This window comes from Galeopterus variegatus, unplaced genomic scaffold, assembly GCF_000696425.1.
Source record: "Galeopterus variegatus unplaced genomic scaffold, G_variegatus-3.0.2 Scaffold2797, whole genome shotgun sequence".
Classification (NCBI taxonomy): Eukaryota; Metazoa; Chordata; class Mammalia; order Dermoptera; family Cynocephalidae; genus Galeopterus; species Galeopterus variegatus.
Genome location: NW_007728908.1, coordinates 65,992 through 90,602, shown reverse-complemented (window position 1 = coordinate 90,602; position 24,611 = coordinate 65,992). Strand labels below are relative to the sequence as shown.

The window sequence follows — 24,611 nt, the reverse complement described above, 5'->3', positions numbered from 1 at the left end:
CAAACAGTTAAGACCTTCTCAGCCATAAGGCCAAGTCAATTCTCTCCCCTTCCTGCCTACACCTTATTCACCTTACTTTGATTGAGAATTCCCAGTTTCTCTTCAAACCTCGCCCTCTTGTAAATCCAGCCACTCTCATCCCAAAACACTTACTACCCTTAAAACATAATTGCATGGAGGCTTTAGACCTCTTTCTCAATCTCTTTCCACACATATCCCCACATCCTATTACACGGCTCATAGATGGGAGCCCCACCTCCATGCCTGTCCCCTGGGTGGGTTATGCTGTAGTAAATCTAACACAAGCTACTAAGGCTGCACAACTCCCAAAGGAGGTTGGGGTTATACACTGCAGAGGACACCAAACCTCCAATGACCCTATAGCCCAGGGAAACAAACTGGCGGATCTAACTGCAAAACGGGCTGCTCAATCACCAGGCCCCCACTCTTCCTCTCGTGCTCAGGTCCTTCTCAGGGCCCCTATGCCCTCACCCCAATACATGCCTCAAGAAATACAACACCTCCAACAGTTGGGGGCACAGAGAAAGGACAACTGGTATACTCCCTCTGGTCGCTATGTCCTACCCACTACGCGAGCTGTAGATTTCCATAATTCAGTTCATATAGGCTATGAACCCCTACTACACCTTTTCAGCCCTTATATTACTCTCCCCACAAAAGGACAAGCTATCTTCTAACCTTAGTAGATACCTTTTCAGATTGGTTTGAGGCTTTTCCCTGCACTTCAGAGGATGCTACAGCAGTAACACACACTCTCACCTCAGAAATCATCCCTCGTTTTGGCCTACCCACCAGTCACTCACTCGCCTATGGGCTGCCCCTGCAAGCCCACAGGCCTCAGCCCCCTCGAACTTATGTATGGTAGGCCCTTCACTCTCACACCTCTCCCTTCCAGCTCATCGCCTTTAGGCCAGTATCTCCCTACTCTTTTGCTCATTAGGGATCTTCTTAGGGAACAAGCCAACTTTCTATTACCTCATCCTTTCCCCACCACCCTCTCAGACTTTAAACTTAGCCTGGGACAGCAAGTGTATATTAAAACTCGAATTCCAAAGCCCCTCTCACCATGTTGGGAAGGGCTTTATACAGTACTTCCTGCCACCCCCATGGCAGTAAAAGTACTAGGAAAGGCCCCTTGGTATCAATTATCCTTGATAAAACTAGCACCTGAGACTTTACCCAGAGAATCTGTTAACACCAAGCCAGAGGGGTCCCTCTGCTCAACCCCCAACCCAACATCTCCTCACACTTCATCCATTTTAGGACCCACAAAACTGGACATCTCCAGGACCTCTGCTCTTCCCCCAATCCCAGAAGAAGGATGATCTTTCCCCCGGCGATTATCCTCTCACTCCTGCAGGCCCGCTCCACGTACTCCGCATGAGAGCTGCTCCAAGACTGGTCCCAACCTGCTATGGAGGATTTGCCATCGTGGGACATGGTAAGTATATGGCACCCCATGTCCCTAACCTTTACTTGCTACAGGATTGGCAGCAGCTACCCCCAAAGAGTGTAACATTATAGGAAGATTTCTCCTGGCCTCCTTTACCTCCTATCGGTAGGATGCTTCTTAGCAATGTCATTGTGACAATGTGCCCTTTAGATTCTTTTGTCTCCCTAACCCTTCGCATCCTTCCTAAAACTAGCACCTGAGACTTTACCCAAAAATCTGTTAACACCAGGCTAGAGGGGTCCCTCTGCTCAACCCCAACCCCAACATCTCCTCACACTTCATCCCTTTTAGGACCCACAAAACTGAAAATCTCCAGGACCTCCGTTCTTCCCCCAATCCCTAAAGAAGGACGATCTTTCCCCCAGTGATTATCCTCTCACTCTTGCAGGCCGCTTCACGTCCTCCACACAAGAGCTACTATTACACTATCTGTTCTAGTACTTGCTACAGGATTGGCCAGTGCTGCCCCCCAAGAGTGTAACATTATGGGAAGATTTCTCCTGGCACTTCTTTACCTCCTATCCACAGGATATTTGTTAGCAATGTCATTGTGTCAATGTGCCCTTTAAATTCTCCTGGCTCCCTAACCCTTTGCATCCTTCCCATGTGTTTCCTCCTATCCCAATTCTCCCCCTTACCTGGAACATGGAGGTTCCAGGTCCTCAGGGATGATGCAGTCCTCAGCGAATCAGACTGGTCCCCGAGCGACTCATCTGTCTCCCATTTCACGAGAAACTTTTCGTGGCCACCCCCCTCCCTGTCAATGCAGCCCGCAACGTTTCCACAAACGTCTCTTCACTTTCCTCTAATCCCACCTCAGTGGGGACTGTCAGCGTTGTGCGGGGCCTGCCCACACTCTGCCTCACTAACACCAGACGCTGCCACTCACTTCCCCCTCCTCATCCACGCCCTAAAACTGGAATATATTTTCTTTGTAAAACTACATTATCCTATTGCCTGCCCCCCAACACGATTTCTTGCATATTCCTTTAACTTATCCTTGACATCACCCTCCAGACAGATGAAGAGATGGCGACAGGACTGGGACTAACTTCGGCCCCCACCTGAGGAAGTGCCCCCGCTCCCGTAGGACACTAATTGTACCTTTTTAATTGGGGCAGGGATCCTTCCTGCAACTGGGACTGGCATAGCAGGGCCTGCTACTGCCTCTCAATTCTATGAAAAACTCTCAGAAGAACTAAGCACAGATAGCATCTCCTCCCTCCAGTGACAGGTCACCTCACTCACGACAGTTGACGGTGGCATTACAGAACTGTCGGGCCCTTTATTTCCTTACAGCCGAGAAGGAAGGCACCTGCCTCTTCTTGGGGGAGGAATGCTGTTATTACATACATGAGTCCGGGGTGACCCAAAACAACTTAAACCATTTAAAGGCGAGCATTGGTCGCTAACGCAAAGGGTTACAAAACACAAACACACCTGGGGGTGGCCCCAGTCACTGAACCCTTGGATACCCTGGCTTATGCCCCTACTAGGACCCTAACTTTGCCTCATTCTACTTTTTGGTCCCTGTCTCTTTTGGTGTTTCTCTAATTTCTTGCAGGAATGTACACAGGCTTTCACAAACCAAAAAGTCACTAAATTGTTCCTGCGAGGAGAATATCAGCTCCTCAGAATCAGTGACCCTTCCCCAGAGGAATACAGTCTCCCCAGATGAAACCAATACCCCGCCAGCTAATTGTTTTACCCGCCAACATAAACCTTTTATTTTTTCCATATCTTTGCCCATCTCCAGCAGGAAGTAGCTTCAGAAGAATGAGACCTTCACCCTTTTTCCCTTTTCCCTATACTTAAAAGGCAGGAATAATAGATCCGCAACCCCTAGTGGTGTGATCTTCCCCCTGCCCTCTATCATGGCACACTCAGCAGTCACCCTCTCTCTAGATTCCCCAAAGGAAAAGCTCTGAGGCACCCCTTGCCTCTACAGACACCCCGCATATGGCAGCCTGCCTCCCAGCCTGCTGGTGGTGGAGCCAAGGCAGGGACTCTGGCCCTGCCTGGGGCAGGCAATGAAATGGTGGTGACGATGTCCAGCCAGCTGTGTCACCGGCAATGCTGGTAGCAGCCCAGGAGTCAGCAGACCTCATGGACTCCTGCCTCCAGTGCCCAATGATTTCCCACCTTTCACTCTCATCCCGTGACTCTTGGCTCTTGCCCTAAATCTCCACACTTCTCCCTACCAAGGCAACAGCTCCTTGCTTGGCACAGGGCCCATCTGTGCTCTCTGACAATAGCTTAGGTGATTTTATCTTTTCTATTAGGCAGTGATTGCAAATCTCCCTGGATTCATTAGTAACCAGATAATACCTCCAGATTTATTAGCTCAAATTGAGCTTCCTCCTTCACCTCTTCTCTTCAGATGGTGTCAACCAACACTGCTGTCTCAATGGTGCACTGGGCTTTGCCCAAAGCCCTTAATTCTTCATGTCCCCTATTCAAACTTCCATAAGTCTTGCAGAAAAAAATCTTCCCCCAGCCAAACCCAGAGGCCAACTGGAGGACAGAGACTCCCTTTCAGACTACAGAGCAGAGCAGAACATGCACAGTGCACCCATAACCATCCTGTGCACGCCCAACCTGGCCGGACAAGAGCACTGCAGGCACAGACCCTTTCAGTTATAAGAGAGCTGACACCCTTATAACTAAGTGCTAATCTCCACTTACAGCGTCAATTATCCTCTAGACAGACAAGCCAGGGCTTAGGATGCTGATTGCTTTTCCAGCATACACAAAAAAAATGTGTGATGATGATTAATAATTTAATATCATGGCAAAGATTGCTTCCTGATCACCAAACCTATTTCCTCTTCTCCCTGGGCGCACAGCTGGATGACATTTCCAAGCTTCCCTCATAGGTAGGTGTGACGATATGATGAATTCCAGCCGATGGAATCATGAGCAGAAATAACACGTACCACTGCCAGGCCTGATGCATAAAACCCTCCCGTGTGTGATTCACCATAGTTTCTTCCCACCCTGGCCTAGAAGAAGACAAATTTATAAGCTAGAAGAAGCCTGGGGCCCTGAATGACCTTATGGAAGACTACCTGCTGACCAGGAACACCCCTTTGGAACTTCAGTTGAATAAGAAATATACTTTCATTGCGTGAAGCTATGAAACTTGGTAGTCTATCTGGTATCGCAGCTTGCAAGCTTCTCACCTGGGTATTTTCACAAGTTCTGACTGACTAAAGGACTGGGTTTTTATACATCAGCTATGCTCTCTCATTATAAAGCTTCTTAATCATCAGGACTCTCAACTTCAGCCATGTGGTCTTGTTTCAATTTTCAAACTCAAAATAGAAACAATAAACATGTCTGACCACATCATACTCATCAGGATTTTAAAAATTATTTAAAAATAAAAAATAACACGTATTAGTGAGTTTGTAGAGAAACTGGAACACTTGTACACTGCCGGTGGGAGTAAAAAATGGTGCAGTCATTTTGAAAAACAGTTTAGCAGTTCTTCAACAAATTAAACATATAATTACTATATGATCCAGCAATGCCACTCCTAGGCATATACCTAAAAGGACTGAAAACAGGGACTTAAACAGACGTTTGCACACCCATGTTCATAGCAGCATTATTCACAATAGCCAAAAGGTGGAAGAAAACCAAATGTCCATTGATGAATGTATAAACAAAATAAAGTATATTAATACAATAGCATACTGTTCAGCTTTAAAAAGGCAGGAAATTCTGACACATAGATAAGCCTTAAAGACATTAATCTAAGTAAAATAAGCCAGACACGAAAGGATAAATATTGTATGACTCCACTTATATGAAAAACTAGAGTAGCCAAGCTCATAGAGACAGAAAGTAGATGATGGTTGCCAGGGCTGGGGCAGGAGGGGATGGAGAGTTGCTGGCAACGGGTACAGAGCTTCAGTTTGGGAAAATGAAAAAGTTCCGGAGCTGGACGGTGGTGATGGTTGCACAGCTGTGTGAATGTACTTAATGCCACTGACAGGTACACTTAAAAATGGTTACGATGGTAAATTTATGTTAGGTATGTATATTTTACCATAATAAAAAAAATAGTTTTAAGAAAAAGGAATAAAGTTCTGAGGGAGGGAAAGAAAAGAAAAGAAAGGGAGGGAGGAGATGGGGTGATCTCCGAGTGGGGACAGGGTGATCTCCGAGTGGGGACATCTCTGGGTTGCTTGTGCTCTTTGTCTTCAGTGACTTTGCACAGTAACCTGCCTTGCTTTGTGACTTATTTGGTCTCACTTTGCCCTGGGCTCTCGACCCCTCACCTTGGTCTACTTGCCAGGACTTGCATCCTCCTGGTTCCTCTCCATGTGCCTGACTTCTGGCCAAGTGCACATCCTGGCTCTCAACTTACCTCTCACGTTCTGGTGATTTGGACCCCATGAGCTGACCCTCTGCCCTGGGCTCCCACCTTAGCCAGGTGCCATTCACATCTGTCCATCAGAGATTTGCTTGCTGGGAATGATTCCTGACCCATTAGAACCAGAAGCAACAGCAAGAAGCTGTTTCACTGATCAAACCTCCAACACCAGTACAAACTACCCCCAATCCCATTTCAAAATAGATAACATAAATAAAAGACCTGGATGTCTGTTCACTGCTACAACTGTGTGCCTTCACCATCTAGATGACACTTCCTGTCACTGACCTCTTCCTCTGTTCTGGAGCGGTTCTGTCCCTGTATGTTGCTCTTTCTTTCCTGCCAAAGGGTTTCTCTTGTTGCCTGACACCTCACTGTCACTCTGTCACTGAGCCCAGCTTCCACTGTACCCCAGGCCTGGCTCTTCCCCCTCGTCCGGCTTCTCCCCTGGCTCTGCCCATGATCACTACATGATCCTTCAGCAGCCTCGGCTCTGCCTGGCTAGTTACTCTTGTCACATCAGTCGCCTCTGTCACCCACAGCCCAGAGTTGGCACTCTCCCTGCTGGGCAGACCCTGACACAGAAAGGAACATCTATAGGATCAACTGAATTGATGGTTTAGAAGTTGTACTCATGATGGATAATTTTGTCCCAACTCTTGTGATGGGTAATCAACTGATTGAATCCAGAGCAGACAACCTAATTCATTTATTACAGATGCCCTCAATCAATCAGTTTTCTTAATGCCTGGATGAGCCTGGGGTAGGGGGGCTTGATCATCTATTCAGTAATTACTGACACAAATAAACCCTCCAACAGTTGGTTAATCATGCACAATAACCAAAATACCTAGTTGTATTCACAGTTTTCTTAATGCCTGGATGAGCCTGGGGTAGGGGGGCTTGATCATCTATTCAGTAATTACCGACACAAATAAACCCTCCAACAGTTGGTTAATCATGCACAATAACCAAAATACCTAGTTGTATTCATTCTCTGGAAATAAATAAAATGACATTTTAGGAGTCCCTTTTATAGACCATTAAAGGCTGAGCAGCAAAATAAGTATCTCCCATTCCTTTTATCTCATGAGAAATATAAACTGGATTCCATAAATAATGCCTTCCCTTCACTAAACTTGCATTGCAAGCCAGGTGCTGTATGTATATTATATTCTGAGGCAGGTACCATTAGTGTCCACTTACAGAAGAGGTCACTGAGGCTCAGAGAGGTTAAGTAACTTGCACAGGATTCCCACAGGTGGTAGTCAGTCAAACTACAATTTTAAGTCGTGTCCACCTAACGCCAAGATCCATGCCTTTCCAGTTCATCATGCTTGTTCTCAAAAAGCTGATCTGGGAACCCACTGCATCCCTACGGCAGTATTCAGAGAGATAGGACATGATGGTGTCCCCTAAGGAGTCCAGAGAATGAATACATAAGAACTAAGCCCAGGTGGCATCTGTATTCAGGGGAAGGGACTGGAGAAGCTCAAAACATAACTCATTACCCTCTGTACAAAGCTCCTCCTTCTGTGGTCCCAAATTCCAACTGAGCAGAAAGAATAGTCCTAAAAACAGTTTCTTTAAAAACACTCCCAGAGCTTGTCTCGTTCCATGCCCACCAAAAAGGAGAAAGGCTCTTTGAAAACTGAAAGTATCAAAATGTAGTAAAAAAACACAATGCCTTAGAGACACATAGCACTTTGTGATTAACAATGCATTTTTACTTATAGAATTTCTATTAATCCTCATAATTACATTGTAGGGTTTTATTATGCCCATTTTAAAAATAAGAAAACTGGGGATCAGAGAGTCAAGGTGATTCACCCAAAGTCACCCCTGAGTATGAGGTAGAGTGGGGTCTCTGACTTCACAGGCCCGTGCTGTTCCTACTAGATAACATCACACCATCATTTCTGAGAAGGCAGAATGGTGGTACGCAGCGTGAATGATGCTGTCTTCTTAAAAATCTTCAAGCCAAGCAACTCTACCTTATCCTGGTTACTGTTCTGGGAACTCATTCCAAATGAACGGCTTCTTCCATCTGCTAACCCACCCCAGCGACCCTTCACTGCACAGCTCCTTCCTCCTCTCCGGATGTCGCCCCTGACGCAGGGAGCCCCCAGCCTGCCTCTTCCTCTCTCCCCTCCATTTCCCAGGCTCCCCACATGGAACACAACTGTACTTTAATCTCTCTTTACTCCTCTGCCAACTTGCCCAGGCTCCCCAGATGCCTCCTTACTTTAAGCAAATGCTTTTGCATTACTCTGGGAATAGTCTAATTCTTTTTTCCCTTTTAACATGTTAATGTTCCAATTTACAGCAGCAGTGTTAGATTTAAACCAAAAAAAAAAAAGCAAACAGAGAAGTTTTACATTTTGAGGGGCATGATGGGTCTTCTGGGGTGCTGGTGATGCTCTCTTTCTGGATCTGGGTGCTGCTTACCCAGGTGTGCTCACTTGGAGGAAGGTCTTTAAGCTGTGCACATATAATATGTGTGGTCTTCTCCTGCATGAATGCTAGACTTCGATTAAACATTCCAACTACAGAACAGGCAGCTCTGTAGTGGTGGTGAGCTAGCAGTTTCCACTCAAGTTCAAGCAAAACTGGAATGACTCTGACAAACCTGTTGTGGAGGGAGTTCCTGTACTAGAAACAAGGCCGCCCTAGATTTTGCTCAGGTCTCTTCCAACTCTGACAGCAAAGGCCTGTGGGATGCTTCAGGGTTAACAATTCCACAGCAGCCCCAAGAAAGGGCGGCTTATAGATTCCTACAGCTGGAAAGAAGAAGGATCTGAGTCCAAGTCTGTCTATTTGAGCAGCCATCTCCTAAACCTTCCAGGATATTTTTAGAGACCTGATCCCTAAATACAGGGAGGGAGACCACATGATCTCCTAATCTACCTTACTACAGCCTTTTACCAAGAAAGCCTAACTTTTGGGTAAGCTTTTTCTTTTTAAGATCGAAGAGTTGAATCTGCAATGTTGAATTCTGCTCCCCAACTTATCAAGCCTCTTTCAACTAATTGATATCTGCCTTATATCCTCCAAATAGGTTACACTCAAGGCTGGACGTAAGTAGATAAATGAATAAGAATGAACTGACCTGTGTATTCCTGGAGCAGTTCATGAGTTTAAAGTGACTCACTGTTTCCTGAACATGCCATGGACTTTCCTATCTCCAGGTATGTGGATATGCTGTGACATATCCCAGAATGTGCTTCCTTTCTTTGTGTATTTAGAAAAGCCCTACCTGTCTTTCAGGGCATAGCTTGAAGGTCTCTTCCTCCATGAAACTCTTCCTGACTTCCCCAGGCTGGGCAAGCACCCCTGCTCTGGGGTCTGGAGCACGTATACACGTCTAATGATAGAATTTACCACTGTGCACTACAATAGTTACTCTGAGTCTTTCCAAGGCAGGCTTGGTTTCTTATCCCCATTTTAATCCCTAATGCCTGGCCCAGTGCCTGGTACCTGGGAATACTCAAAAGCACATTTGGATGAAGTGGCCACCTAATCAAGTGATTCATAAACTAAAACAAACCTCTGAATGATTGTTAATAACAGCTCTATCGGAAATAGCCCAAACTGGAAACAGTCAAAACGTCTCTCAGGATGTCTATGGTTGGACCAACCATGGCACCTGCATTCCGTGGGATACCACTGAGCAACGTGAATGCACATTTGGGTGAGTTTCAAGGGCATTACGCTGAACGAAAAAAACCAACCTTAAAAGGTCACATACTGCATGATTCCATTTATATCACATTTTCGAAATCTTAAAACTATATGAATGGAGAACAGATTAGTGGTTGTTAAGGTTAGGGGTGTTGGGAAAGAGGGTGGCATAAGGGAGATCTTTGTAGTGAAGAAAAAATTCTGTCTCGATTGCAGGGACACACATGTTTTGATAGATTTGACATTTTGAGACCCTGGTTTTGATACTGCACTGTGATTATGTACAGTGGAACCAATAGAGGAAACTGGGTTAAGGGTACGTGGAACGTTTCTGTAGCACCTTTATGAACCACCTTTATGACTTACTATTAATCTATAATTATTTCAAAATAAAAAGGTATATAATTTTTTAAAAACCTGTTTTCTAAGGTCCTTAATACGCTCTAATTGAGTTTGTCTGTATGCCAAAATACCCTTTCACATTTCTTAATGCTTTACAATCTCAAAATGCTTCCACATAGATTAAGTTACATTATTTAAAATTTCAGCAACTCCACGATGTAGCTGTTCTTATTCCCATTTTACAGATAAGAACACCAGGCTCATTGAGTTGTTGAAGGGCATGAGGTTGATATGTGGCAAAGCTGGTACTCAAAGTTGATTCAATAAAATTTCTGCAGAGATCACTTTTTTCATCTGCAAAATAAGGCACGTGGCTAAGGTGGCCTCTGAAGGCGCATCCAGTTACAACACTGTGAGACATGCGTACTTTTTGTGCCCTGGTTTTCCCACTTCTGAGTTGTCATGGGAGTCTGGTGATGTAGAGACTGGACTGCAGACCAGCAACTGTATCTATGAAGAGGCTCAACCTTACAGCCTAGAGGAATCAGGGCTATGTAGCTAGTGGCATTTAAATGGAGGCACTGGAGGCACTGGAATCCCCAAATTCCCATTCTCCAAGGCTAAGAATTATTGAGATGGGACTCCTAGGAGGTCTTGGACCTCCGTGTTTCCAGGATGCCCTGCCTCTCTGGTCAGCTTCACTCCTCTGCCTCTTTTCCCCTGCTCTCCATCTCCTGGGCTTCATTCCATCATGATCCTCTGACCCTGACCACTGACAATACTCTATACGCCAAGGAAGTGAGCTGTGAAGATGTCTTACCAGATTAGTGAAGATGTACGTGTAATAGGCTGACACCATCCCTAGTTCAGCTGCCTGCAAAGCAAAGAGAAGGAGATTAGAGAAGAAAACTAAAACCCACTTTAAGCAAATGAGCAGTGAGGGTTCCAAGTGTCTGCCATTTGTCTGGTCCATTCCCCTTCAGCACCAGGCGGAGTAGAACATCCTGACTGGTCCTTAGGTTGCCCTTGATCTTGAAAGGAGATTAGAGAAGAAAACTAAAACCCACTTTAAGCAAATGAGCAGTGAGGGTTCCAAGTATCTGCCATTTGTCTGGTCCATTCCCCTTCAGCACCAGGCGGAGTAGAACATCCTGACTGGTCCTTAGGTTGCCCTTGATCTTGAAGGATGGTGCACAGAAACACTGGCCACTCAGGCAGGGTCTCTCCACCTCCATCTGCCCTCTCCCCCTGCAGGGACACACACAGTAGCTGATGTTCTCATGCACAACGCACTCCCAGGGATATAACCAGATATTATTAAAACCAAAATGACTTTAAAGGAAATGAAGCAAATAATAAAGCAGACTACAATAATTATCTCCATAACTATTAACAATAACAATGGCCAACACTTACGCACTGCTCAGGATGTGCCAGGCATTATAAAGCACTCTGCATGGGTTAACTCTATGAGATAGATGGTATTACTCCTCCCCCAGCCCCATTTCACAGTTGAGGAAACTGATACAATAAAAGGCTTATGCAAGATCATATGTCTCACAAATGGAAAAGATGAAATTAAAGCCAGGCAGCCTAATTTCACTGCTTTTCGCCAAACTATACTCCCCCTTGAGGACCATGATTTTGATGGAACGACAAACACAACTCTCTTAGAAGCTGTAGCAGATACGTCTGTTGGTTGCAGGCAGTGCCCAAATTAACTTCACCCCTGTCAGAATGCAAGTGAGACTCGTAAGGGTATTCTTGGATCTGCAGTACTGCAGGAAACAAGTGAATCATCTGCAGACTTTGGTCCTTTATTAATAGTAAGGAACAAGTTGCCTGTGCCACACCTCGCCCTTGATCACAGCACACCAGTAGGGCATCGTTCCACAGCTGAGAGCTGCTACTTCAGAACCGTCTTCCTTTTGTCTGATCTTTGTATCCACCATAAATACCCTTAACCAACCTTGCCTGTCAGTGTGCCCGGCTTTGACTGTGACAGGTGCAATAGAAACCGACAAGGAGATCAGGTAAATAAGGAGGCCAGCCCTCTCCTGAGCCCTCATTCCTCCTGCCAGTCCGTTAGATTTTCATTATGTATCCTGCAGCCCTGGACCACTGGGAGACCGATTTTGCCATGACTATTGAGGTGGATGGGGAGAAACGAAACCAGGGATGATTATGTTCTCCTCTGACATAGTGTTTCTCTCCCAAGGAGCTCCAATAACTTTGGGAGCGTTCTTACAGAAACCCTCGCAGGCTCCCCGAGGGACCTGGGGGTGATTCCATTGCCATCATTGCCATGGGAAGCTACACTGAAGGAGGGCGTAGGGACTGGGGCAGGATCGCCCAGGGGCACAGTTGAGCTCAAGGCCTCTTCTGTGAGGCTCTTTCTTCCCCCAAGTGAAGCTACATTTCCTCCTCCACTTACAAGAGGAAAGAGGCAGGATGGCCAGCCTCTATCCCATGCCTCCACCATGCACAGTCCCATGGCCCACTTACGTAAGAGGACTGCTGCCTCTCACCACTGCCTAGACCAACATGAGCCCACCGCTTACAAGGATGGGATGGGGGAAAGGGGGAGCTGGGAGACGCACAGTCAGATGGTTAAAACCCATTTTGTAAAATCTGCTGTCCTAGAGATAAAAGGCAAGAGATCCTTGGTTTTTAAGACCTGAATTCTGGGTAAACATAGAGTTCGTTGCTGGAAGAGTCGCTCAATAAAGTAGGGGATTACTCTGCAAATCCTCCTGAAATCAAGAGATGGCAGAGTGCTGCCAAGCTCCGGGAGCTGGGATCTCATGTGCACTCGCAATCTCCCAGAGGCCCTGTGTGCTCTCTACGCTTCCCACACCAGTCCGTCCTCACTGCAGTCCCGGAAGGCCCTGTTGTATCCCCTGGAGGGAGGAGCATGCAGCCCCAGGGAGGCCTCAGGACTGAGGCCAGGCCTGACAGAGACCTACCTGCCTGCCAGCCTGGGCCACCGGAACAAAGCAAGAAGCCTTGTTGCTCATTGATCAGTTTGGCTCTAAGGTCACAGGAGCTGGGGCTGATAGGTGGGCTCAGGGCAATGGCCACAGGATACCCAGCAGAATCGTTTGCAAATAATGATATTACAGTCAGAGCTTCATTCAAAAGCACAGCCACAAAAACAAAACAAAACAAAACAAAAAAACCACAAAGCATTTTTAATGAAAATACCCTGTACTGGCAAGGTACTATAAGACACCTCTATGCTGCTGGTGGGAGTGTAAACTGTTACAGCCTCTCTAAAAGGCAATCTGGCAAGCATGCATACCTTTAAGTCAGTAATTCCACTCCCAGAAATGTATGCTAAGGAAATATTCATGAATGTGCATAAAGATTTATGTACAAAGACGTGCATCCCAGCATTATTTATTATAGCAAAAGATTGGAAACAACCTGTATCTCCAACAATAAAGGGATGGTTTAATAAATTATGGGACATCCATGTGATAAGAAATGNTCAGGGCAATGGCCACAGGATACCCAGCAGAATCGTTTGCAAATAATGATATTACAATCAGAGCTTCATTCAAAAGCACAGCCACAAAAACATAACAAAACAAAACAAAAAAACCACAAAGCATTTTTAATGAAAATACCCTGTACTGGCAAGGTACTATAAGACACCTCTATGCTGCTGGTGGGAGTGTAAACTGTTACAGCCTCTCTAAAAGGCAATCTGGCAAGCATGCATACCTTTAAGTCAGTAATTCCACTTCCAGAAATTTATGCTAAGGAAATATTCATGAATGTGCATAAAGATTTATGTACAAAGATGTGCATCCCAGCATTATTTATTATAGCAAAAGATTGGAAACAACCTGTATCTCCAACAATAAAGGGATGGTTTAATAAATTATGGGACATCCATGTGATAAGAAATGATGCAGCCACTAAAATATTTGCAGAAAAATATTTAATGCCATAGGAAAAATGCATGGCATATAATTAAGTGGGAAAAAGCAGCTTACAGAAAAGTTTGTGCAGTGTGACGATATTTTGGGGAAAAAAATGTGGCTGTAAAGCAGAAAAGATAGACATAAACATTTAATAGTCGTTAGTTCTGGGTGATGGGACTGGGAATGATTTTTATTTTCTTTTACGTGTTTTTCTATACTTTCCAAAATTTCTACAATGGACTAGTCATATTACTGGAGGAAAAAAAAAGTCTGACTTCCTATGCTTAGGAGCCAAAGGATATTTCCAGGTAAAGGGCTATCTCCCAAAGGCTCTCACCTAGGGGCTGTTTGAGCAGGATAGCTACTGCAGGGGGGACTGCTCCCCACAAGGGAGTTGCAGGGACGTCTTTCTACTAAGCTGAAGCTCTCACTCCCTGCTCCTCACCTTCCCTAAGGAGGACCCTTCAGCCTGTATCTCTCCTCCCCTGAAACTCAGATGAGATTTTCCATCCTTAACGACTTCATTGATTATAGCTCCAGGCACAAGAGAAGAAAGAGAAAAAAGAAGAAAAGAACAAAATTCTGTGTTTGAGCGTGTGTGCGTGTGTGAGTGAGTTGGGTACCCGCATACAGACAGACGTGGCTTTGGAGCTGTGGAAAATTACTATAGCAACGGGCTGAAGGGACAGCCCTCAGTACTGAGAGAACCCATTCAAATCTCTTATTAACTCTGGGACAAAAACTAGCTGGGGAAGGGAGGTTGAGAGGAAGGGAGGGAGAAGAAGAGACAATCATCTGAGTGTCTGCCGGGCTCCTCACAGCTTGGCAGAGGTTAATGAGAAGCCCCGCTCCCCCAGTGGAAGATGGCAGCTTGTGTTTAAATGTGCAATTAAAATGGCATTAGAAGGTTCTAGTGAGCCTGGAGAGGCATGCAGAGGAGCCTGAAGCAGGGTCCACTCTGAGGTGCATGCCTAGCCCAGCCGCCAGCCCAGGAACGGGTCCCAGGTGACTTCAAGGCTGCACAGCTTTATTTGTCCCAGGCACCCAGCTTCTCTGGTCTCTGTCTCTGTCTCTGTCTCTCTCTCTGAGATCGGCCTCACTCACAGTGTTCTAGTCTCCACATGTGTATGTTCTCATTCAGGGGCTGGCAGCCTGCCCGTCTGTCTTTGGGAGCATGGGAGAAACTGCTCGATTTGAAGGTGAGAGAACCGTGCAGGCTCCTCTCTGCTCCTCACAGAGTCAGCCCTGGACAAATCTGTTCATCTCCTGGTCTCAGTTTCTTCATCTGTAGGGGGAGGCTATTATACCTACCTCAGTCATCACTGAGAGGATTACACTGGGAAATTACACGGAGGCGCTTTGTAAACTATCATATGCTGTGCGTGTAAGGATTAGACAGAGCTGATATCCAGCAATCACACTGGTGGGACTGTCTTGGTTGTCAAAATATGGAAATACTTCTATAGCATTTGGCAGACAGCCTCTGCCCGAGCCCTTCAAGTGCCCTAGCCCACCCCAGCCCCTCCTAGGGATCCCTGGACCTCCCCAGGGAGCCCCTGGCAGGGTCCAGGTGTGGCCAGTGTCTAGTTTGTCACTGCCCTGCTGCACCAGGTGGGAAATATTTTTACAACATCACCATCAACCTCCTTTCTCTGTTTAGCTTTCAGGAACTGTCCCTCCAAAGGGAAGCACAGAGAGAGGTGTGTCAGGTTCACATCCAGCCAGGGATCCTTCAGCCAGACCCAGGAGGACACTTGGGCAAGGAGAGGGGAGAGCGGGTGGGGGGTGGGGGGATGGAAGGATGCTCCGTGCCCACCAGTGCCCGACCGGCCCGGCTCCCACCTTCAGGAGGATGGTGTGGGACATGGAGGCGTTGGCATGGATGATGATGGTGGCTGTCTTGTCGTCCCGGATCTCCTTGAGGAGTGGGGTGGGGTCTCGGGTATCATCCAGCATCCGGACTGAGAGTGTGTCCTTGGAGATAAGGAATTGTCGGAGCAGCTTCTCTAGGTTTAAAAGGCCTGGAGGGGGAGAGAGGATGAAGCCCCTGAGGGTCACACTCCTCACCACTCCGGGAAGCGGGAGGCGCAGTGGCCAAGACCTGGGTTCAGACCACCAGGCCTGGGCCTCTTTCCCCAATTCAAGGATCTTCTCTTGGGGCCAGTTGTCTTGGCCTCGGTTTCCTCATCTGAGAAGTGAGAATAAAAATAACAGTAGCTCACAGGGCTTTGGCACATGCGAAGTGCCTAGGCCACGGCCTCACACACAATAAACCCTCATAAATGTTATATCGAGCTCTGTAAAAGCCTTTGTTTCCATTTTGGAGGTGGAGAGGCAGTTCCTTTAAGATCCTGAGGGCCAGAAAACAGGTTTAGCACAACCCTTTGAACTCCTCAGAGCCTCGCGGCTGCATTAAGACAAGGTATTATTATGATCATAAAAGAACAGGCTTTGAACTGCACTCCAGCAGGCAAGAATCCGGCCCCAAAATCAAACAGAAAAATAAGACTGTGGGCTCAGGACTCTTCCCCTCCCCTCTCTCACTCCCCATCCCCAGCCCCAACTATGTGCAGCCCAGGGGCTGTGGGGGGAGGAGGGGTTTCAGAATGCTGTCACTGAAACAGACCTTGATGCTGCTTTGTCTCTGAAAAGGCAGGCCTGGGAGTGCTTGTGTGTATGGTGGCGGGGCCTGGGGGGTCTCAATTCCAACATAAAGAGACCTGTAGGCATTTGCTCCCAAAAGCAATGAGAAGAGTAACTCATATGAAACCCTTATTGTGCTAAATTTTGACATGGCTTATGTCATGTGAGTGTTCACAACAATCCTATGAGGTATTATAATCCCCGGTGCAGAGAACAGGAAGTAGCGGGGAGAGTGGCGTGGCGAGGAAGGGTTAGTTTTCTCACTGGTCTAAGGCGCCTGTGCTGCCGTTTCTGTCCTGGCTAATGGGCTACTCAATTCTGGGCTGTCTTGAATACAACCCCCCAGGTTCCCCTAATAGGGTACTTACCCTCCTGACCCTTAGGATGAACAGGTGACTGGGAGGGGCCATTGAGGAGCACAGTCCCCACCTCCTCATGTTGTAGAGAGGGGACCCAGCTCACCCAGCCACACAGAGACACAGGGACACAGCTGCGACCTGAATTCCCATTTTCTGCTCTCCATCCCACCCTCTTGCCATGAGACCAGGCTGCTTCTTAGGACACATTCAGCAGAGGCAGCAAGCACAGTGCCTAGGAGGAGGCCCAGGGACATGTGTCTAAGGACTTAGGGGAGGGAAGCCACATGAGATGTGTCTTTTTAACAAGAAGGAGAAGGTAGCAGGGTTAAGGGTCTGGTGCGATGGAGACAGGGGTCTTGGAGGGTGTTGCCAAGCCCTATCTTCCTGTCACCTGCTTGAAAAGGATTTCCAAGAAGCTGGAGGCTGCAGCAGAGAGGGGAGAAGCCCTGGAGGGCTTGTTATTTACAAAGAGGCTTCAGAAACAGACCAGCTGTGCAAGCCTTTCCTCCCTTCCCCGACAGGGCCTCGGTGGAGACTTGTAAAGATCCACTCTCTGAGTCCCTAGCAGCCCCTCACTGCCGGCCCCCACCAGTAGTGGCCCTGATGTTACCAACCCTGAACCGGAAGATCTGGACTCAAGCTCAGAGTCAGTCTTCACTGGCTGCATGACCTGGAGAAGTGATCTCACTTCTTCGAGGCTCCATCCTTCATCTATAAAATGGGTCTAACAGGGTGAGAACACAGTGAGATTATAGGAGAAAGCACACTGGGAACTGGGTGCACTGCCCTGATGTTACTTCTCTCACGTTCACTTATCCCCACTGGAGCTCAGAGGGCAGGCCTGGTGAGGCAGCCTCCTCCCACACAGAGCGAAGAGGGAGGGAGGGACAAGTCTGTTCAACTGACACTCGCTGGAGTGCCCTAAGTGCCAGGCACCGTGCAGACATGACACCAGGGAGAGAAGTTGGAGCAGATGCAGTCCTCGCCTGCAGGAGCTCAGAGTCCAGGGACTCGGTGCTAAGTTGATGATGAAATTCAAATCATGTCCTTATTTTATTTGGTGGCCTAAATTAATCTCTTTTTTTGTTTGTTTTTATGGGAGAAAACAAATGCATCCTCATTTTGTCCTATATATAAAAGGGAGAGTGTATTCACCACTTCTTCCTTAGAGATGATGTCAGAAGCAAACTCCCACCTGGACCAAGGTCTGAGTCCCTGAGCAAAAGACACTGACGAGGAGGTGAGGGGAGGTTGCAGAGCTGGCGCTCCTGGAGTCTCAGCCCCCTCCTGAACATGCGCATGTCAGGGAACACTAAAGCTAGAGAGGTGAATGGGACGGGTGGTGGAGGTGAATCCCACAGGTCCTGGAATGTAGCACGAAGAATCTTTGGAGCCTGGCTGGGAAAGAGGCCAAATCCCCTGGAATTCTTCAGATGGGCAATAAAATTCAGTGGGATGAGACAGGGAAGCCTGGGGGATAACAGTGGGATCATGCACAGCCTAGTGATGCCTGGCAAAGGCAGCCCAGGGACGCTTTATCCCTTTAAAACTGGCAGGTGCATTGAGCTCCCAGGGAAACAGAGCCCCCAGATGTCAGATAAACTGGGGGCCCTGCTCCAATCAATCCCCAGCCTGCTTCCCCTTGGGGTGCTCTGCTGCCCTTTAAACAAGGAACAGCATTGTTACCATGTCCCATCCAACATACCATGTGTGCTGAGAGGCAGGGTAGGAACAGGGGAGGGAGACATCTGCATCCCACCCAGAATCACCTACCAGTGAGCAATTCCTTTTCCCAACCTAGACAGCACCCAGCACAGCTAAAAGAGCACAATGTTGAGACGTGAATGCCATCATCACTACCTTACAGGCTTATTAAGAGGATGTCAAGTACACAGACGGTGTCTGTCACCTACAAGGGGCTTAGCAAATGTTGTTTCCCATTCGTCCTCCATCTACCCTTCACCCCATCTCCTCCCTGAAACCTTCTCTCCATTTTCCAGACTTCACCCACTTCTCACTTCTCTCAACTCTTACAGGGTTTATTATCCAGCCAACAAAATATAGCCCTTGGTTATAAGCCATAGAAAATATTTGATGGCATATATGTGTACATATGTATGCATGTGTATGTATATATATATTTTTTACATATATAATATATAAGATGAATTATTCAAACTTCTCTGCACATCCCCAATGCAGGCCGCCAACAAAATATAGCCCTTGGTTATAAGCCATAGAAAATATTTGATGGCATATATGTGTACGTATGTATGCATGTGTATGTATATATATTTTTTACATATATAATATATAAGATGAATTATTCAAACTTCTCTGCACATCCCCAATGCAGGCCGGGCACACAGTGCTTGCTGGACTGATCCAGAGACTGTGGGGGAAGGAAGAGACTCTGCATCACAACAGGCCAGCAGAGTAGCAGTGCCAGGCAGAACTGTCACCATGTCACTTGAGGAGCAGCTGAAGGAGGGGTGCCTGGCCCCAGCAAGAGTGGGAAGGGCTGTCACGAGGCAGACTTGCTCTGGGCAGCCTCAAGGACTAAACCCAGGGACAAAGAGTGGATTAAAGTCTCAGCTTGCCCTAAGGAAGAACCTTCTGTTTGAGCTGTCCAAAGATGCAGGGAGCTGCATGTTAGGTAGAGAGTTCCCCATTGCTGGGAGCAGGCAAGGAAAGACTGATTCCCCCTGTTGAGGACTGTTGTAGAGGGAATTAAACCAGGGGGTGGAAAGTTGAACTAGAAAAACATGGATTCTTTTCCACCCAGAGATTCTCTAATTCCATGTTTCAGAAGAGAATACTTTTTAATTCTAGGCACTGGAAGGAATTTGCAGAAGAGAAAGTGTGGTTTAGTTCCATTAAGAATATTAGGAGTTTTTCAGGGCAGTTGGGCATTTTCCAATTGTCATTCTCCTCACTTCTATCAATCTAATGGAACTAAGAGATTTACCAAAGGTAGTTGTCACCAGAGGGGTTAAAAGCTGCTCTCTTCCCCAGCACTCCCTCGCGTCCCCCAACCCTCCTCTCCTGTGGGATGCTTGGCCCAGCAGCGGGCCTGCCTGCCAAAGCTAAGACTGAGAGGGACCTAGGGAACCTATTAGTCTCGCTCAGGAAGCAGCAGGACGGATCGATGAGACACTCAGCAGGCCGGCTGTTCTGGGCAAAGGAGGGAGGCTGGCTTCTGGAACTGGAAAGCAGGGGGCTGGGAGGGGCAGGAGGAGGTTGGTGAGGCTGTGAAAGGCACAGCCAGGGCTGCACAGAGCTGTGGGACGAGGACACAAATACCTAAGAGACGTGGGATGAGAACACAAATACCTAAGTGATGGGTCTGCAGGGGACACAGAGGACCCTTGTATTAAAAAATAAAAATAAAGAAAAACACCTATTTTGCAAGGTGTTCCTTCCCTCTCTACTGGCCAATTCCCATGGCCTACCGTTTTGGCCCTGTCAAATGCTCGTGTTCACAGGAGAGGCAGCCCTTTCAAATCTTGTGGAAGGCAACTCACAGAACACTCACTTCGGAGGACTGTGGTGAGGATTTAATGGGATGATGTGAACTCACTATGGTGCATGGTGCCCTAAACCTGGTAGGTCTTCATTCCCCTGCCCCCTGCCAGCACCCAGGTCTCAGGGTGTGTAGTTGTCAGTTCTTCCATGGAGCTGATTCTGAGCAGAGAGAGAGGATGAGGGTCCAAGTGGTCACCAGGGGAAGGGACAGGGAACAGGTATAAGTGCTGGTTTTCAGTTTTGTGCCATCCACACCTGAGCTCAGCCCCAGGCACAGGCAGGGAGGGGAGACCGTCAGGACAGGAAGAGGAGAGAGTGTTGAGGAGCAGGCTGAGGCTGCTTGCTCACAGGGGGCCTGTTGGCCACATTGCAGGGCCACTGAGCTGTCCCTTCTATGATGGCAAAGATGGGTGCAGGAAGAATCCAACCTCTGTGCTCTGATCAGCCTCTGGATTTCAGCGTGCGTGTTTCCAGCTTGGGCCTCAGCTACAGGGGCCTGGCAGGCATCCCTGGCCTGAGAACGACCTTCAGTGTTCCCTAAGCTCCTTCACATCCATGGTTGATTCAGTCTTCGCCACTGCCCTGGAAGGTAGGTATTATTATTATTCCTGAGTAAAGGCGGAAGAGATTCAGTGACTGAGATCACAGAGTTAGAGGAGCCGGGACAGGCCAGGATCCAAACCCAGGTTTTCTGATCCCAAGTTTTGGTCTGATTTCCCCACACAGGTTGGCATGGGAAGGTCTTGGTCCTCCCATAATACAGGAAAGACAGGCTGTCACTTCTGTGTCTTCCACACAGTTAGCAGGAGCAGGGAGAGAAGGTAGCAAGAATCACGTGACCTTGAAAATGGATTTAATCTCTCTTTTTTTGATGCATATACTAAGAATGTTAACAAAGCCCATCTTACATGGTCATCATGAGTTAGATGGTTTAAATAAGAGAATTTAAAATTTAAACAGGATAATATAAAAACCCTTAGAACATCGTTCTGCACCTAGTAAGTGCTCAGTAGTGGGAGGACTGTAGCAGATGCTGATTGACTTTGTCATTATGAGCAAAAGGCCCCCCCACCGTACCCCCACCCCCCCCCAGCCCAACCTCCAATCCCACAGCCACAAGCAGGGTCACAGGATGAAGTAACAGTAATTAATGTGTATTATGTTTCGGGCCCAGTTACTTTTCCACCCAATCACCCCAACAGGCATGATTATCCCATCTCACACAGGAGGAAACTAAGGCTCAGAGAGGGGGCATGACCTGCTGGACATCAAATAGCTCATAAGGCACGAAGCAGCTCAGTTTGACTCCAAAGGTGGTTCTCTTCTGACTCCACCATCCTGCCTTTCTCTTTGGCAACACTTCCTCCCCAGGAGCGGGGGCTTCCTGGGGATCAAAGTCTGCTCCCTTCCAACAACCTGGGCTGTGTTTAGCGAATGCAGGACTGGTAGAAGGACAGAGCTGAACCATGGGCCTGGCCTGGCCTCACTCAAAAGGGATCCAAGAAAGGAAGGAAGGAAAATAAAACACGTGTGTGTGGAGCATTTCCTCAGTGTGGACACTGTGCTATCCACTCTGTAGATGTCCTATTTAATCCCCTCAGCCACCCTGGGAGGGAGGTTTCATTATCCCCATTTCACAGAAGAGACAAAAGAAGCTGGAGAGAGATTAAGTCTCTTTCCCAAGATCACACAGGCAGAAGATAAGTGGCAGAAGATGTGGGGAGACAGGGCATGTAACCACAGAAAAGACATTGAAATACTTAGAAAGAAACACCAAAGTGAGCATTAAAATAAATAAATAAATAAAAAGAGCCATGTACAAAGATACCGAGGCTCTGGGTCCATCCTAGGGGGCCTCACAGGTAGCTCTGTGGCAGGGCTGGGTGATCTGACCAAACGGGCCCTGGGGGCATGGTGGGGAGCCCCATCTCCCTTTGGCAGCCCCCAAACAGCCACCTCCCTCGGGCTCCATAGGGATGACCATGACAGCCAAGCCTGGGCCACTCGCCACGTCTCCTCCCTCAGCCTCATCAGAAACAGGCACTTGCAGATGTTCAGATTTTTTCCCATTAAAGAAAAATAATAGAATCCACAATATATCTCTACTTGGTCCAAAACCTGCTCATTAAAAATCGACTTTGGGGAAGCAGGAGAATAAGTAGTGTGATTCCCCGTGGAATGATCTTTGTTATGCTTAATTTTGATGGCTGAAAAATAGAATTAGATTCTGTTCCTAATTCTGCTTGTGGTGTCTCTCGGTCCTGCATTAATAAGGAAGATGGAAGAGTGTCTCCTTCAGAGCTCTGAGCTGCATTTCCCTTTAGTCCCTCATTTCCTCATCCTTTGATTAGATGTCTAATCCTCTTTGGCCTTGAACTTCTCCTGCATTGCCCCACCTTCCTCCCCCTGGCCCCGGCGGGTGGGTGAGTTGTCAGAGCAGAGCGGGGTGACATTGTGTGGCTGAGGAGCGCCCCTGGGGCTAGGGGCTGGCTTCTGCTGCACCTGGGCAGGGGCGTCTTCTCCAGGACCTGGTCTGTGCTCAGCCATCCTGCTCAAGGGAACACACTACTCCAGGGAGCTCTCCACCCTTCCAAGGACACCCTACCTGCCAGGCAGAGCCTACCCTCCAGCCACTGTGCTGGGGCTACCTGTGCAGACTATGATGGGGGTTGGGGGCTGTGTTGGAGGAAGCCCCAGCTGCAGAGTCGGAGGACCTGAGCTGGAGTCTTAGCTTTGCTATGTACCAGCTGTGTGGCTCGAAGTCCCTTAACAGCTCCAAGACTTTGTTCTCTCAGCTCTAGAATGACTGGGGAGGAGGGAGGTAAAGTGGAAAAACATAAGTGAATATGATTTGCCATCTGCAAGAAACTGCTCAAATGTCAAGGAATGCCATAATTCTAAAGGAAAGAGCCCTGGACTGGGAGGCAACAGTACCTAGCAAAGTGCTTAGCACATAGTAGATGCTTAACAAACATGTGAGCAAATTATCTCCCAAAGCCCAGTAAGAGGGACTGTGGCTAGACACAGAAGGAACTTCCTGTCAGTTTGGTGAGACATTGCACCCAGCACTGAGGAAGACTGCGGGATGATCTTTGCCTGGAGATGATATGCCTGGCCTGCGCTCTGTCTCTTAACACCCGTGCAGGGTACATGGTAGCACCAGTTCAGTCCTGCCTGAGTGGGCTTGTGGCAGTCAGTTCCAGGGGAGAATCCTTGATCCTGTTATACCATTCAATGGTAGGAGGATGCCACACGATGAGAGCCACCCGGTGGAAGGCAGTGTTTTCCAACTGCATTCCATAAAATACTAGCATCCTGCAGCCTTTCACATGAGTATCCTTTGGGGGCTTATGGTCAAGCCTATTCAGAAGATGACAAGGTAAATAGTTGTTCTGGCCACAGGGCATCTCAGAGGGTCCATGATACTATGTACTGTGAATCTCCATGAGGGGAAAACAGAATGGAAGAAGTCCTGATGGAAGACGGAATATCTCTTCCTGTGCAGCCCACGAAGTCCCTCAGGGTAAGACCTGCACAATTGAGATGTGTAGTACCCAGATGCCTAGGGCTCTGGCATTAGGTTCCAGTGGCAGCTAGTGGCCATCACCTGCCTGACCATGTGTGGGTGCGTAGCTGCCACTGGGAGCACACAGATGCACAGATTTGCTGGAAGGTGCTGGTTTAAATTAGCTAAACCTCATAAACCCTAAATTTATGTCACAAATTGTCTGGGAGTCAGAGAAAATGCATCTCTCATGAAAGCAGCACTGTCCAATAGAACTTTCTGCAGTGATGGAAATGTTCCATATCTGTACTGTTCAATATGGGAGCCACTAGCCACGTGTGGCTATTGAGCACTTGAAATGTGGCTAGTGAGACAGAGAAACTGAATTTTAAATTTTATTTCATTTTAATGAATTCAGACTTAAATTTAAATAACCACAAGTGGCTTGTGGCTACTCATTTGTTAACATAGATCCAGAGGAACCCAGTTTGAGAAATGCTGGTGTAATGGTGATGATGATTCAGGGAACCTGGGGCCAACTCCCAGCTCTACCACTTACTAAGTATGGGAGTCTAGGCAAGTCAAGATACTTTCTCAGCCTCAGTTTCCTCTTCTGTAAATGAGGGGGTTAGACTCTGTGTTCACTGAGCTCTTGCAAAACCATATCCCATGGAACCCCTGCCTGAGAGCTCCAGTGCACCCTGATTCCCTGTGAGTCCAGATGCATTATTTCACTGTCTCAATTGCTTCATGCCCATAGCCCCTGCTTAGC

General features: G+C 47.5%; 1 protein-coding gene across 1 annotated transcript in view; it reads right to left on the bottom strand.

Moving 5' to 3' along the window:
• The window catches only part of GRIK4 (glutamate receptor, ionotropic, kainate 4), a 173,269-nt gene that overhangs the window by 129,701 nt on the left and 18,957 nt on the right, over positions 1–24,611 (bottom strand). Inside the window, exons 4-5 of the mRNA XM_008583023.1 lie at positions 15,650–15,828; positions 10,699–10,752 (exon numbers count right to left, since the gene is read on the bottom strand). Coding sequence (XP_008581245.1) covers positions 10,699–10,752; positions 15,650–15,828 — 233 coding nt within the window. The remainder of the gene's footprint in view (positions 1–10,698; positions 10,753–15,649; positions 15,829–24,611) is intronic.